The following is a 17774-nucleotide window of genomic DNA, read 5'->3' as shown; positions in this document are numbered from 1 at the left end:
CTCCTTTTGCTGCTATTTGGCCCATGTTTGAAGCACAGCTTTTCTGAGGGTGTGAAACCTTAGCACAGAGAATGTAATATAAAAAGCACAGGTTCCTATTTTTGATTTCTCTTCATTGTCCTTTCACTTTTCTTTAGCTAGTGCCTCTCTCAGCAGCAGGACGGTACCTTGGAAATAGAGAGATATTCCAGCCTCCCACTGCCCTGCTTCCTCAATGGCATGAAGCATCTTCATCGAGGCTGCCATGCTCTGTCCTTACAGAGAGCTAGCTTCTATGCTCCCGGGCCCAGGCTTTTCCTGGGGTGGTGGTGGTGATGGTGGTGGTGGTGGTGAGGATAAGTGTATTTTACTGGAATATTTTCTGGGTGCTCACTGCACATAACTCCACAGAAATTCTTTCTTCATAAAGGAAGGTAGAAATATATGTGCCTACTTATTTATACATGGAATCATTTAAAATCTGCTAGTGAGATAATGGTCAAAACTTTTTCAAGCTGAATGACTCTAATTGGTTCTTTTGGGGAGGAAGAGTTTTAGGAGATACTGTGCAAGAGGGCAATCTAGATTGTCACAGCTCAGGTTTGAAAAAGAACACGTGTAATCAGCTGAGAATAAGTTTGGCCTTGTATATTTATTCTAGGCTTAGAGGTCTGGGGGTGCAGAAGGGGCGAAGAAGTTTCCATAAAAGATACACTTTGTTATCAAAAGATTGACAGCATGCTATTAATTGCAAGGTGCCCCCATGTGATTAATGTTGGGGAGAGGTCCTTGTGAGCAGTGTAGTATCACCTGGATGTGCTGGTCAAAGGGAGCATTCATTTGAGAAATCATTTGGTTCCTGCATCCCACTGCAGAGATTTTGATTAAGTAGATCTGAAATGAGACCTGAGAATTTGCATTTTTTCTGTTAGTTTCTGTGACACACTGAAAGTGTCAGAAACTCTGCCCTAGAGATCAGGTTTCCATGGCCTAATTTTCTTTTTGTTTTTCCAATTCATCTCCTCCTCTCTCTGTCTGCTTTTGCTCTGCTTGATGTCCTCAGCTCTCTCTGGGCTAGTGGTTTTTCATCATATTGGGACCCACTGGTGCATTATCAGTTATAATAGGCATGGCAAATGATTTATTACCAATAGCTAGATTAAGTACTACAGATAGATGATTACTTTTTAAAAATTCAATATCCTACTTTATAAGAATCCTGCTCATTATATTTTAGATAAGGACTCTTAAGAGAGAAAGAAAATGTTGAAGTGAGCCTTCTGGGAATTATGCATAACATACAGCCTATTTGTTCCATATCATATGATATCTAAATAGAGTTGGGTCATGCACAATGTTTTGATGGACCCAAAAGTCAGACTGTAGGCACAAACTGATTGCAATGCCTTGCAACTGGTACATCCCTGCCTTGTCCTTCCTTTTTCCCAGTATTTCTCAATGGGGACGAAATTGGCATTCTGGAAGGGGCACTTCGTTGTGAAGTGGGGTTATCCTGCACCTAGGACAATATTAGTATCTCTGAGTGCTGCCAACTAAATGTCACTGGCACTTTCCAGTCACTGTGGCAACCAAACTGATTCCACAGATATTTCTAAATGCTTCAGAGTACGGCAGTTCTGCCTATAGTTGTTTTAATCCACTCTTCAAAGCAATCGCCAGAGTATACTTCCTGAAATGAAAATCTGATCATTTCACTCTTAGCTACTCAAAATTCTTCAGTGGATCCCCATTAGCTGCAGGACAGAATTCAAGTTGCATCAGTCTCACACTCAAAGTTCCTGGGAACCTGGCTCACCCTGCCTCCTGGCATCATTTCTCTGATCTCTCCTATCCCCGCCCCACCATGTTCTAGTGAGTATAGCAATTTCCCTCAATAGCCCAAAGCTCCTCCTCCCCCATGCTTCTGTCCTTGGCTTCACAACTCCAGTTAAGCATATTGTGCATCCAGTGAGGTCTAAGACTGTCAGGAAAGGCTGTCTGCAGGGATGTGCTTGCCCTGACTCTACACTCCAGCAGTGCACTGCAGTTCCTACCTGGGGCTTCACTTTTTAAGGACAATGGAGTTATTCTGCATGTATATCTGCTCAGGTTATGGTGGGTGCCCTATAAATGTTGAATGATTCACTGTACACATTTGTCCTAGCCACAATGGTTCCTCCTGATTCCATGAGAATGGCAAGCAATCTAAGAATTCTTGCTTCGTGTCACTTACATAACCTTCCATGGGAAACCAGACTCCTGACAGCTCATCAAATCTGTCAGCAGCCACTTAGAATTGTTAGAAATCTCCTGGCTCTGAGGCAGGAACATTTTTTTTTTTTAATCCTGGGATGCTTGGAGAGCATGTGACTTGGAGGAAATAGGAGAAGCAGGCAAGTGGTTCTGGTACACCAGGGAATGTTCATGTCTCCCCAGTATCCTGGCTATCAATGCTCTGGGAGTTCATTCTTTTGGACTAGTGTTATGGGCTAAATTGTGTCCCCTTCAAAAGAGACATGCTGAAGTCCTAACCCTGTATCTCTGAATGTGACCTTCTTTGGAAATAGGACCTTTATAGAGGTAATCAAATTAAAATGAGGTCATTAAGAAGTGTCTGAATCCAATATGACTGATGTCCTTATAAAAAAGGGAAATTTAGACACAACTACCAACAGAAGAAAGATGGTGTTAAGACAAGGAGAGAGAATGCCATGTGAAGGCTGAGGATTGAAATGATGCATCTATAAGCTCAGGAACACCAAAGATTGCCAACAGACCACCAGAAGCTAGAAAAAGGCAAGGAAGGATGGATTGACCTACGAGATCCAGAAGGAGCATGGCTCAGCCGACACCGTAGTTTCGATCGTGTGGTCTTCCATACTGTGAGAGAATCAGTGTCTGCTGTTTTAAGCCACTCAGTTTGTGGTCCTGAGTTATAATAGCTCTAGGAAACTAATACATCCGGGCATGAAGGAAGAGTGTGCCCACTGCTCTGCTGCCAAAGACGCTCCCTGTGTCTTATGCCATACCCAAGGCTTCACATGACAATTATGTATGGTCTAAGGCTGAACAGTGGGTGGAAACTGTTGCCTTCACACAGCTGGTGCAGCTAATGGGGAGAGCTTATGGGCCTCACCTGGGTATGGAAAAGATTGATTCTCTCTGTGGCCTGCAGGAGTTCTTCCTCTGCCAGCCTGCGCCCACACTCTGTCTGCTTGTACAGGGACCTCAGCTCCTCTAGCTCGGACTGGAGAAGAGAGTTGTGCCTCTCAGCCATAGCCACCTGCTCCTTCAGCTCACTGTTCAGGTGTGTGCTGTCATCTAGCTGCACCTGAAGGTCCTGCGAGAGAAAACACAGGCCTGGGGCACAGATCGCTCTGAGTTCAATAGGATATGCACCTGCATGCATGCTCCGAGCAAAGCTCCACCAATTTAAATTTAAGTATGTTCCTACTCTTTTGAAGAATTAGGATTTGTAGCCCTTACTTTTATTGCTCAACACAATCTCTTAGTCTGTTTACTCCATGCCCCCATATTACAATTTGAAATACCTTGACCTGGGTCTGAAGCTGGCCCAGGGATTTGGTTGCCTCTGACACCTGCCGGTTGGCGCAGCTAAGCTGGAGTTCCATCTCACTGAGGTCCCCTTCCACACTCTTCTTCAGCCGGGTCACCTCAATTCTGCTTCTAGTTTCAGAATCCAGACTAGACTGCAGGGAGTCAATAGCGCATTGCTTGTTCCTCCTAATTTTAGAATAACATTCATGAAAAAAATCATGCACCCAAATTAAGAAAGGTTACCTGCTGTGTACCTAATAGTTTAGGAAACAGAAAAAATTAAGAATCAAGAACAATTGTGGGTAATTAACAAAATGAGTCTAAAGGGTTATCATTTTAGAAACATTGAGGTTGGGCACCTGGGTGGCTCAGTCAGTTAGATGGTCAGTTCTTGATTTTGACTTATGTCATGATCTCAGGGTTCTGGGATTGAGCTCTACACTCAGGGAGGAGTCTGCTTGAGATTCTCTCTCCTACCCTCTCCCCCCACTTGCATGTTCTCTGTCTCTCTCAAATAAATAAGTAAATATATTTTTTAAAACATAGAGGTTGAAGGGTTAGGTTAATGAAAGTTAATGAAAGCATCATAACAGGTTAATATTCCCAAGACAACTTCCCACAAGAATCATGGAAATTACCAGAATCTTGTGAGGTTCCAGTGGGGCAGACTTAGCCTTATCTAAGATGCTCTAATGTATAGCATAAAGCAAACACCTGGATTTCCTAGAGTGGCTAAGGATGAAGGAAGGATGCTCTTCCAATAGCCATAATATTTAAACTACTTTCAATGGTGAAACATGTCTGAACAAGGTAAGAAAGAGCACTCAGGCTGAAGTCTCAAGGACCACAATACTGCTCTAATGGCCTGTAGATGCTTAGCTCTTCTAGAATAGCATGGTTATCTTTCTCTAGGAGTTGGAGTATAGTCAAGGGTAGGCTGAGAAAATCAACTGCTGTTGTGACGATTCAGTTGCTTCAATATTCCTTTATAACAGCAAAGCCCTATGCTAAAACCGTGTTTGCAAAGTGGGAGAATGTAACACCCAGAGTTAGCCCCTCTCCTCTGCTAACCCCATGTCCCTGGGCCGCACAAGTTGAGATCAGCTTCTCATGTCTATTCTTAGGTCCTGGCTTCTGTTCAGCTTGCAGTTCAGAATTCTATAGGGATGCCAGTATATAAAGTTAACAGAGACTGTTATAGCTGAATATGTACCTCTCCATTTATATGTTGAATCCCTAAACCCCAGTATTTCAGAATGTGATTATCTTTGGAGATATGTCCTCTAAAAGAGGTGATTAAGGTAAAATGAGACTGTTGGATAAGGCCTAATTCATTCCGATTTGTAGTCCTTTAAAAAGAGAAGATTTGGACACACACAAACACACCAGGGATGCACAGAAGACCATGTGAGGACACAACAGGAGGATGGCCATCTGTAAGCCAAGGAGAGGCCTCAGGGAAAACCCAACTTGCCAACACTTTGATTTTGGACTTCCACCTTCCAGAACTGTGAGAAAATAAATTTATGCATTTAAGCCACCCAGTCTGCATTTGATTATGGCAGCCCAGGCAGGCTTACACAGGGACTCACACTCTCAATACCAGTAAAAGCATTAAGGCACTTCTTTGTCTTATATTGAGGAAACTTATTTTTGCCACAGCTGACTCTCCTCTTGCAAGAACACTAACGCATCCCTTGTTTAGTGTCAAAATCCTCTGTAGAAAGATACATCCTATTTAAGCAATGTTTCAAACTGTACTTTTCTACAGTTGTTTATGAATCTTCATGAGTGCCTGCAGACAATAGAAAGTGCTGTGGTTTCAGAGACTTGGATATGATACAGGTCTAGAGAATGGCCTCTAGACAATCAATACATTTCATGCATAGTCATGTTTTAAAATGAAAACTCCTCCAAGTACCTTTTAAAAAAAAATGAAGCACTCAGGACTAGGACAATACAGTAAGAAATTCCTCTCCTTACCCTCAGAAATGTGGAATACAATTTGAAAAAGGAAATCAAATGCAAAAAAAGAAAATCAATATAAAAACTTAAAAAGGAAAACCATCAATAAAACAAAAAGGCAACCTAGTGAATAGGAAAAGATATTCTGCAAGTGATATATCTAGTAAGTGATTAAGATCCACAGTATATAAAGAACATACACAACTCAACACCAAAAATAATGATAATAATCTGATTACAAATGGGCAAAAGATATGAACAGATATTTCTCCGAAGAAGACATACAGATGGCCAACAGACACATAGACAGATACTCAACATCACTCATCATCAGAGAAATACAAGTCAAAACCACAATGAGATCTCGCCTTTCACCTGTAAGAATGGATAAACTCAAAAACAAAATATAATAAGGGTTGGTGAGGATCTGGAGAAAAAGGAACCCTCATGCACTGTTGGTGGGAATGCAAATTTGTGCAATCACTATAAGAAACAGTATGGACGTTCCTCAAAAAAATCAAAAATAGAATTACCATATGATCCAGTAATTCTACTACTGCTTACTTACCCAAAGAAAACAAAAATACTAATTTAAAAAGATAAATTAGACCCTTATGTTTATTGCAGCATTATATACAATAGCCACGATATGGAAGCAACCCAGTATCCATCAACAGATGAATGGATAAAGAAGATGTGGTATAGCCTTCAAGGGGAAATGGTGGAGTAGGAGGACCTTATGTTGACCTGATCCCATGGATAAAATTAGGTAACACCATATCAGTGTAAATAAACCAGAAAATACACAGACTAGCAGAACCAACTCTTTACAGCTAAAAGTAGAGAAGAAACCACATCAAAGAGAATAGAAAGGGCAGAGACATGGTTGAGACCTAAATGGACTGATAGGTTTGTCCACAGCAGTGAGGAACATAGAGATGAATGAAACAGACCCTCACACCAAGCACCCCAGGCACGAGGAACCTGTATGGGAAAGACAAATCCCCATACTTTTGGCTTTGAAAATCAGAGGGGTATGGCTTCATGAGTTCTTACAATTGGGCTTAGTACCTTGAACTGTGAAAATCAGTAGGACGGATTCTGGGAAAACAATAGAAAAATGAATTCTATCCTTAAAGAGACTGCATGACAAACAGCCCCTCAGAGATATGGCATAGAAGCAGCAGTTTGAAAAACATCTTGGCATCAAAATTGTCAAGGAAGAAGTCAAACTTTTACTCTCTGCAGATGACAAGAAACACTGCATAGAAAATCTGAAAGACTCCACCAAAAAAATTACTAGAACTAACACATGAATTCAGCAAAGTTGCAGAATATAAAATCAATGTGAAGGGATCTGTTGCATTTCTACACACCAAAGGAATCGATCCCATTTGCAATTGCACCAAAGACAATAAGATACCTAGAAATAAACCTAACTACAGAAGGACAAGGTCTATACTCTGAACACTACAGAACCACTTATGAAAGAAATTGAAGAGGACACAAAGAAATGGAAAAGCATTTCATGCTCATGGATTGGAAGAATATTGTTAAAATGTCTATATTACCCAAAGCAATCTACACATTTAATGCAATCCCCATCAAAATACCATAAGCATTTTTCACAGAACCAGAAAAAACAATCCTAAAATTTTTATGGAACCAGAAAATACCCTGAATAACTAAAGAAATTCTGAAAAAGCAAAACAATACTGTAGGCATCACTATTCCAAATTTCGAGCTGTATTTTAAAGCTGTAGTCATCAAGATAGGATGGTACTGGAACAAAAACAGACACAAAGCTCAATGGAATAGACTAGGGAACCCAGAAATGGACCCACAACTATATGGTCAACTAATCTTTGACAAAGCAGGAAAGAATATCCAGTGGAAAAAAGATAGGCTCTTCAACAAATGGTGTCGGGAAAATTGGACAGCCACATGCAGAAAAATGAAACTGGAGGACTTTCTTACATCATACACAAAAATAAATTCAAAATGGATGAAAGACCTCAATGTGAGACAGGAAACTATCAAAACCCTAGAGGAGAACACAGGCAGCAACCTCTCTGACATTGTCTGCAGCAATGTATTACTAGACATGTCACTGGAAGCAAGGGAAGCAAAAGCAAACATGAACTATTGGGACTTCAAGATAAAATGCTTCTGCACAGGGAAGGCAACAATCAACCAAACTAAAATGCAGCCTACTGAATGGGAGAAGACATTTGCAAATGATATATCTGATAAAGGGTTAACGTCTAGAATCTATAGAGAACTTACCAAACTCAAACCCCCCCCCAAAAAAACAAACAAACAAACAAAAAACAAATAACTCAGTTAAGAAATGTGCAGAAGACATGAATAGATGCTTTTCCAAAGAAGACATCCAGATGGCTAACCGACACATGAGAAGATGCTCAACATCACTCATTGTCAGGGAAATACAAATCAAAGCCACAATGAGATACCACCTGTGTGGAGGTTCCTCAAAGATTTAAAAGCAGAGCTACTCTATGATTCAGCAATTGCACAACTGGGTATTTACCCCAAAGACACCTGTGAGTGAAACACTAGGAACCTGCACCCCAATGTTTATAGCAGCAATGTCCACAGTAGCCAACTATGGAAGGAGCCTCGGTGTCCATCGAAAGATGATGGATAAAGAAGATGTGGTCTACGTATACAATGGAATATTCCTCAGCCATTAGAAAGGATGAATACCCACCATTTGCTTCAACATGGATGGACCTGGAGGGTATTATGCTGAGTGAAGTAAGTCAATCGGAGAAGGACAAACATTATATGGTCTCATTCATTTGGGGAACATAAAAAAATAATGAAAGCGATTATAGGGGAAAGGAGAGAAAATGAGTGGGAAAAATTAGAGAGGGTAACAGACTATGAGAGACTCCTAACTCTGTGAAATGAACAAGGGGAACTGGAAGGGGAGGCAGGTGGGAGAATGGGGTGATTAGGTGACAGGCACTGAGGAAGGCACTTGACAGAATGAGCACTGGGTGTTTTATGTTGGCAAATCGAACTTCAATTAAAAAATACATATATATATAATATTATATATATATTTATATAAGAGATACCACCTCACAACTGTCAGAATGGCTAAAACTAACAAAAAAGAAACAATAGGTTTGAGAAACAATAGGATGCAGAGAATGGGGAACCCCCCTTGTGCTGTTGGTGAGAATGCAAACTGCTGTAGCCACTCTGGAGAACAGTTTGGAGGTCCCTCAAAAAGTTAAAAATTAAACTACCCTATGATCCAGCAATTGCACTACTAGGTATTTACCCAAAGGCTACAAAAATACAAATTTAAAGGGGTACATGCACCCTGATGTTTATAATAGCATTATTAACAATAGCCAAACTATGGAGAGACCCCAAATGTCCACTGCACGTTGAATAAAGAAGACACACACACACTGGAATATTACTCAGCCATCAAAAAATGAAATCTTGCCATATGCAACTATGTGGATAGAGTTGCAGTGTATTACACTAAATGAAATAAGTCAGAGAAAGATAAATACCATATGATCTCACTCATATGTGGAATTAAAGAAAGACAACATATGACCATATAGGAAGAGAGAAGGAAAAGGAGAGAGGGAAGCCATAAAAGACTTTAAAAAAAAGATTTTATTTATTTATTTGAGAGAGAGAGAGTGAGTGAAAGAGAGAAAGCATGAGAGAGGGGAGGGTCAGAGGGAGAAGCAAATTCTCCACAGAGTGGGGAGCCTGATGTGGGACTCAGTCCTGGGACTCCAGGATCATGACCTGAGCCAAAGACAGACACTTAACTGACTGAGCCACCCAGGTGCCCCAAGCCAAAAGAGACTTTTAATGATAAAGAACAAACTGAGGGTTGATGGAGGGGGGGTGGGCTAGATGGGTGATAGGCATTAAAGAGGGCATTTGTGGGGTTTTTAAAAAAATTTTTTTAATTTAAATTCAATTTGCCAACATATAACACCTAGTGCTCATCTCATCATGTGCCTAAAAAGGGCACTTGTGATAAGCAATGGGTGTTATATGTAGGTGATGAATCACTGAATTCTACTCCAGAAGCCAATATTGCATGGTATGCTAACTAACTAAAATTTAAATTAAAAAAGAAAGAAAATGCTTAGGGTATCTGGGAAAACTTATTTACTAATCTTCATAAGGACACTACTTTCAAGAACAGGAGACAGAGTTGACTTCCCTAACATATAGGAACAGACACAGAGAGCTAGAAAAAAAAATGAGGGAGCAGAGGAATATGTCCCAAATTAAAGAACAGGACAAAATCACAGCAAAAGAGCTAAATAAAACCAAGATAAATAATATGCTTGAAAGAAAATTTAAAGTAATGGTCATAAAGATACACACTGTACTTGCCAAAAGAGTGGATGACCTTGGTGAGACCCTCAACAAAGAGGTAGAAAACATAAAAAAGAACCAGATATGAAGAACTCAATAACTGAAATTAAAAATATACCAGAGGGAATAAATAGTAGACTAGAGGAAGCAGAAGAACAAATCAGCAACCCGGAGGACAGGGTAATGGAAAGAAATCAACCTGAACAGGAGAGAGAAAAATAATAATAAAAACTGGAAACAGACCTAGGGAAATAAGTGACATCATCGAGCATAATATTCACATTATAGGGAGAGAAAGGGGGGCATAACATTTATCTGAAGAAATAATAGCTAAAAATTTCCTGAATCTGGGGAAAGAAAGAGAAATCCAGATCTAGGAGGCAAGGAGAGTCTCCAAGCAAATCAATCCAAGGAGGTCTACACCAAAACACATAGTAATTAAAATGGCAAAAAGTAGTGATACAGAATTTTAAAAGCATAAAGAGAAAAGGAAACAGTTACATATAAGGGAAACCCCATAAGGCTATCAACTGCTCTTTTAGCAGAAACTTTGCAGGCCAAAAGAAAGTGGAATGATATATTAAAGTACTGAAAGAAAAAAACCTACAGCCAAGAATACTCAATCCAGCAAGGCTACCATTCAGAATAGGAGGGATAAAGAGTTTCCCAAACAAAAGTTACAGGAACTCATGACAATTAAACCAACCCTACAAGAAATGTCAGAGACTTTTCAAGTGGAAAGACTATAAGTAGGAATAAGAAAAGTAGGAAGCATAAAAGCAGTAAGATTAAGTATATTTATAAAAATCAGGGACTCACAAAATAAAAGGATGTGAAGTATGACACCATATACCTAAGAGGTGGAGGGGAGAGGAGTAAAGAATGGGTTCAAACTTAAAGGACTGTGAACTTAAAATAGATTGCTATATGCATGTTATATATAAACCTGATTATAACTCAAGTTAAAAACCAGTAACAGATATGCAAAAAATAAAGAGAAAGGAATCCAAGTATATTACTAAAAAAAGCCAGCAAACCATGAGAGAAAAAGAGCAAGAGAAGAAAGGAAAAGAACTACAAAAACACCATATAACAAGTAACAAAGGGTGCCTGGGTGGCTCAGTAGGGTAAACATCTGTCTTCAGCTCCAGTCATGATCCCAGGGTCCTGGGATCAAGTTCCCTATCGGGCTCCCTGTTCAGCAGAGAGTCTCCTTCTCCCTCTCCCTCTCCCCCCTGCTCATGCTTGCTCTTTCAAAATAAATAAATAAAATCTTAAAAAAAAAAAGTAACAGAACCTTGATTAGTACATACCTATCAATAATTACTCTGAATGTAAATGGACTAAAAACTCCAATGAAAAGACGCAAGATGGCAGAATGAAAAAGCAAGACCCATCTGTATGCTGCTGGCAAGAGATTCATTTCAGACCTAAAGACACCGGCAGATTGAAAGTGAAGGGATGGATGTGGCCATGTGGCTCATCTTTGCTGTCATCTCCTTCCCACCACTTGTCTGGCTGTACTGCCAGCCTGACAGTGCCACCTAACCATAATGCAGCCTTAAAAAGTAGAAAGGTATCTCAAGCCCTGCTGCAACAGCTGCTTCTCCCACCTTGCCTCACTGTGGGACCGATCTAGGCCAACATCTACTGTAGGGCCAAGATACATATGTGCATGCTCAGCAAGAAGAGGTACTATACAGCCACAAACGTGCCTGCAGGACTAAAGAAAGAGGGCTGGGTGCCTCAGCAGGGGCTGTGCAAATGCAGGAACAGCTGGAGGACAGCAGCCTAATGTAGGCAGGAAGGGCAGCTACCGATATTCCAGGGTCTGGCTGGGGTTAACTGAACTGGAAGCACTGGCTAATGGAGATCCATGCCCTGTCAGGTGCCTGCCAGGCACCAGCTCATGCTCCCTGTTCTTTCTGTCCTGCGGGGGCCAGGGAGGCGGGGGTGCCAGGCTAGGTATGCAGCAGCATGTGCCTAGGCAAGGTGGCCTATGTGTGCAAGAGCACTTCACCATCATGCCCCTGTGGATGGGTGGGTTGCTGCTCTGCTGGTTTCCCTCTGTCTTCAGGTACAGCCTTCAGGGCATCTGCCCTAAGGCATGCCAGGTGCCAATCTGTCTTCAAGTTCTTTTTCTGGATTGGCTACTACAACAGCTTGCTCAACCCAGTCATCTATACTATCTTTAACGGGGACTCTGGTGTTCCTTCAAGCACATCCTCTTCTGTTGGAGGAGAAGGGACTTCAGGCAATGAGCTGCATTCCCCACCTGGCAGAGACCCTGGGCAGCTACCCACCAAGAAGTAGGAAGGCTAATCCTCCAGGAGAAAGTGGAGGCAGCTTCCCCAGAGACCCAGGGATGGATTGGCCTCTAGGGCACAGTGGATGGGCAGGAGGTGGGCTAAGAGACTGCAGGCACCTGGGGAGGGGAGACAGAGGGACAATCTTCTGCCTTTTTATCTCAGCAGAGGGCTGCTTCAAGGGCACCAGGCCTGGATCTGGTTCTGGGAGTCCTGCAGAGGTGTAGCTGTGAAGTCAGGGTCTTAAACAGCAGAGGCAAATGCAGCCTCCTACTCGAGTGAGAAAGGAGCCCTAAAGGAGGGCACTGACAATTTTTGGTTCCTGAAAGTATTTAAACATTTGCCAAAAATGGTAGCCAACACAACCAAACTATTTTCTAAGTAAACCTTTATAATAAAAAAAAAAAGTGAAAAGATGGAATAGCATTTACCATGCAAATGGAAGTCAGAATAGCATTGGACAAAATAGACTTTAAAACAAAGACTGTAACAAGAGACAAAGAAGGACACTGTATAACCATAAAGGGAATAATCCAACAAGAAGATATAACAGTTGTAAATATTTAGGCACCCAACATGGGAGTACCCAAGCACAAAAAGCAGGTAATAACAAACATGAAGGAAGGAAGTGATAGTAATACAATAATAGTAGGGAACTTTAACATCCCACTTAAATCAATGGATATATCATCAAAACAGAAAGTCAAGGAAACAGTGGCTTTGAATGACACACTAGACCAGATGGACTGAAGAGATATATTCAGAATATTCCATCCTAAAACAGCAAAATATATATTCTTTTCAAGCGTACATGGATTTTTTTCCAGAATAGATCACATACTAGGCCACAAAACAAATTTTAATGAATTCAAAAGATTGAAGTCCTATCATGCATCTTGTCTACCACAATGTTTCAAAACTAGAAATCAATCAGAAGAAAAACTCTGGAAAGAACACATTGAGGTTAAATAACATACTACTAAGTAATGAATGGATCAACCAAGAAATCAAAGAAGAGTTAAAAAAAAATACATGAAGACAAATGAAAATGAAAACAAAAACATCCCAAAATCTTTGGGATACAGCAAAAGCTGTTCTAATAATATAGGCCTGCCTCAAAAAGCAAGAAAAATCTCAAAACTATCTACCCCTATATCTAAAGAATCTAGAAAAAGACTAAAACGTCAAAGGAAGGAAATAATAAAGATTAGAGCAGAAATAAACAAAATGGAAACTAATACACAATAGAATAGATCAATGAAACCAGGAGCTAGTTACTTGAAAAAATCAACAAAATACATAAACCTTTAGTCAGGCTATCAAAAGAAAGAGAGAGAGAGAGGGAGAGAGAGAAAGAGTCAAAGTCAGAAATGAAAGAGAAATAACAACTGACACCAGAGAAATACAAAGGGCTGTAAGAGAATATTATGAAAAGTTACATGCCAACAAACTAGACAAGCTAGAAGAAATGGATAAATTCCTAGAAATGTAACCTCCTAAAACTGAATCATGAAGAAATAGAAAATTTTAACAGATCAATTATCAGCAATGAAATTGAATCAGTAATCAAAAAAACTCCCAACAAACAAAAGTCCAGGTTGGCTTCACAGGTGAATTCCATCAAAAATTTAAAGAAGAGTTAATGTCTAATCTTCTCAAACTATTCCAAAAAATAGAAGAGGAAGGAGAACTTCCAAATTCATTCTATGAGGCCAGCAGTATCTTGATACTAAAAGCAGATAAAAACACTATAAAACAGAACTGTAGGCCAGTATCTCTGATGAATATAGATGCAAATATCCTCAACAAAATATTAGCAAACTGAATCTGACTATACAATACCTTAAAAAAAAAATCATTCTCTGTGATCAAGTGGGATTTATTCCTGGGATGCAAGGGTGGTTCAATACTTGCAAATTAATCAATGTGATACATCACATCAACATCAAAATAAAGGATAAAAACCATAGGTCATTTCAATTGATAGAGAAAAAGCACTTGAAAAGTACAACATCCATTCATGAAAAACAACTCTCAACAAAGTAGGTTTACTGGGAACATACTTGAGCATAATAAAGACTATATCTGGGGATCCCTGGGTGGCACAGCGGTTTGGCGCCTGCCTTTGGCCCAGGGCGCAATCCTGGAGACCCGGGATTGAATCCCACGTCGGGCTCCCGGTACATGGAGCCTGCTTCTCCCTCTGCCTGTGTCTCTACCTCTCTCTCTCTCTCTCTCTCTCTCTGTGACTATCATAAATAAATAAAATTTTTTTAAAAAAATAAAGACTATATCTGAAAAACCCACAGCTAACATTATACTCAATGGTGAAAAACTGAGATCTTTCCCCCTAAGATCAGGAATAAGACAAAGATGTCTATTCTTACCACTTTTATTCAACACAGTACTAGAGGAGGGGGTCCTAACTGAAGCAATCAGACAACAAAAAGAAATGAAAGACATCCGTATTGGTAAGGAAGAAGGAAAACTTTCCCTATCTGCAATGACATGATACTACTTGTAGAAAACCCTAAAGATGCCACCAAAAAACCCCACTACAACTGATAAATTGATTCAGGAAAGTCATAGGATACAAAATCAATTATACAGAAATCCATTGCATTTACATACACTAATAATGAATTAATAGAAAAATCAAGAAAAAAAACCATTTACAATTGCACTAAAGTAATAAAATACCTAGGAATAAACTTACCCAATGAGGTGAAAGACCTATATTCTGAAAACTATAAAGCACTGATGAAATAAATTGAAGATGGCATGACCAAATGGAAAGATATTCCATGTTCATGTATTGGAAGAACAAATATTGTTAAAATGTCCATACTACCCAAAGTAATCGACAGATTTAATTCAATTCCTATCAAAATGCCAGCAGCATTTTTCACAGAACTAGAATAATCCTAAAATTTGTACAAAACCATAAAAGACCCTGAATAGCCAAAGCAATCTTATAAAAGAACAAAACTGGGCGTATTGCAATTCCAAATTTCCAGATATACTACAAAGGTGTAGTAATCAAAACAGTATGATACTGGCACAAAAACAGAAACATAGATCAGCAAAATAGAATAGAGAGCCCCGAAATAAACCCATGTTTATATGGTCAGTTAATATATGACAAAGAAGGCAAGAATAGGCAATGGGAAAAAGACAGTCTCTTCAACAAATGGTGTTGAGAAAACTGGACAGCAACATGCAAAAGAGTGAAACTGGACCACTTTCTTAAACCATATACAAAAATAAACTCCAAATGGATTAAAGTCCTAAATGTAACACTTGAAACCATAAAATTCCTAGAAGAGAGCATAGGTAGTAATTTCTCTTACTTGGCTTTAGCAACTTTTAGAAAAGTTTCTACCTATGTCTCTTCAGGCAAGGGAAATAAAAGCAAAAATAAACTATTGGGACTACCTGAAAATAAAAAGGTTTTGCACAGCAAAAGAAACCATTGACAAAACTAAAAGACACCTACTAAAGGGACATTTGTGAGTGACATAGCAATAAAGGGTTAGTATCCAAAATATCTAAAAAACTTACACAACTCAACACCAAACCCCCCCAAATAACCCAATTAAATAATGGGCAAAAGACTCGAATAGACATTTCTCGAGAGAAGACATGTACAGATGGCCAACAGACACACAAACAGATGCTCAACATCACTCATCATCAGGGAAGTGCAAATCAAAACCACAATGAGATATCATCTCACAACTGTCAGAATGGCTAAAATCAAAAACACAAGAAATAATAAATGTTGGTGAGAATGTAGAGAAAATGTACATTGTTGGTGGGAATGCAAACTGGTATAGCCACTATGGATGACAGTCTGGAGGTTCCTCCAAAAATTAAAAATGTAATACCATATGATCCAGCAATTCCACTACTGGTCATTTACCCAAAGAAAACAAAACCCCTAATTTGAAAAGATATATGTACCCCTATGCTTATTGAAGCACATTTAAGCCAAATTATGGAAGCAGCCCAAGTGTCCATCAACAGATAAATGGATACAGAAGATGTGGTGTGTGTGTAATATTACTCAACCATAAAAGAATAGATTCTTGAATCAATCTAGAGGGTGTAATGGATGTATCTAGGTGGTATAATGCTAAGTGAAATAAGTCAGGCAGAGAGAGATAAATACCATATAATTTCACTCATACGTGGAATTTAAGAAGCAACACAAATGAAGAAAAAAAGAAACAAACCAAAAAACAAACTCATAACTACAGAAAACAAACTGACGGTTACCAGACTGGAGATGGGTGAAATAGGTGGATTAAGCACTGACAATTGCACTAAAGTAATAAAATACCTAGGAATAAACTTACCCAATGAGGTGAAAGACCTATATTCTGAAAACTATAGGATGAGCACTGACTAATGTACAGAATTGTTGAATCGTTATATTGCACACTTGAAACTAAGATGACACTGTATGTTACATTTTTAAAAATTTAGAATTAAAAAAACCCTTAAAACGTGGGGAAAAAACCCTTAGAATTAAAAGAAACCTTTAAAGCCTTAGTGGTTTTATTTTTTTTTTTCCTTAATGGTTTTAAATAGATAGTTCAACAGGTCAGTTTTTTCTTTTGCAATATTGTTCATCTATATCAGAGAAATATAAGATTTTCCTTAATTCTAATATATATGATTTAGCTTTAAAGTGATTAACAAAGCATCTTCCTAACTAAATACCATGTCTGAGTTTGAGGTCCTATTTCTTAAAGACATGCTAAAATATTTTATTTGAAATGAGAAAAGACTTAAACATATTCTAGCAGAAACTCAGACAACCGATGAAATCAAGTTTGATGGTGCTTATAGATTAAGAGCATGTGTGAAGGCTGGCATCAGAGTTTTGAGGAACAGACCAAGGGAAAGGAAAATATGATGCAACATCACGAGACCCTCAAGGCTATGGCCAGAAGTGGGAAAACTAGGAGCTATGAGCCAAATCCAGCCATGCCCGTTGGATCTCCTACTGTCTATGGCTGCATTCAAACTACGGCTACAAAGTTGAGTAGAGATTGAGACCCTATGGCCTGCAAATCCAAAAATATTGACTATTGACGCCGCTCAGGGTATGCTACCCCAAACCGTGGCACCTTGGCATATCCAATATCTCAAGCTCAAGAAGTTTGAGAAAACAACAAAAGCAGGAAGATCGTTCTAAACCCTTCTGCCCTGAATGCAAGAGATAAACCCCACATGTGAGATACACCTTCCCCTTGTACTGAAGGAGGGGACACAGCCTTATCACCAAGAGGGGCTTTAGGGCTGAGAAGGCTGTATAAACAAACCTTAATTTTTCAGCATTTACTACCCCTAACCCAAATCCCTGTGCCTTGTCAATTCTTCACAAACTCATTGTTTCTTGTCTAAAAGGTTTAAAATCTTCCTGCTCTGGTCATGTCCCTGGGTCTTCACTCCCTTGTGAAGGCCTCCCATGTACATGTAAAAATTCAATAATGTGTCTACACTTTTCTCCTGTTACCCTGTCTTAAGTCAGTTTAATCCTCAGAATCAGCCAGAGACCCAAAGAGGGCAAGG

The 17774-nt window shown here is 39.5% G+C and overlaps 1 protein-coding gene across 1 annotated transcript in view; it reads right to left on the bottom strand.

Moving 5' to 3' along the window:
- The window catches only part of MYH15 (myosin heavy chain 15), a 149456-nt gene that overhangs the window by 24193 nt on the left and 107489 nt on the right, over positions 1–17774 (bottom strand). Inside the window, exons 34-35 of the mRNA XM_077884155.1 lie at positions 3531–3723; positions 3116–3319 (exon numbers count right to left, since the gene is read on the bottom strand). Of these exons, the coding sequence (XP_077740281.1) occupies positions 3116–3319; positions 3531–3723 (397 nt within the window). The remainder of the gene's footprint in view (positions 1–3115; positions 3320–3530; positions 3724–17774) is intronic.

The sequence above is a fragment of the Canis aureus genome, chromosome 35, assembly GCF_053574225.1.
Source record: "Canis aureus isolate CA01 chromosome 35, VMU_Caureus_v.1.0, whole genome shotgun sequence".
In the NCBI taxonomy this organism is placed as follows: domain Eukaryota; kingdom Metazoa; phylum Chordata; class Mammalia; order Carnivora; family Canidae; genus Canis; species Canis aureus.
Note: the sequence above shows the minus strand (reverse complement) of the source record. Positions and strands in the feature narration are given on the sequence as shown.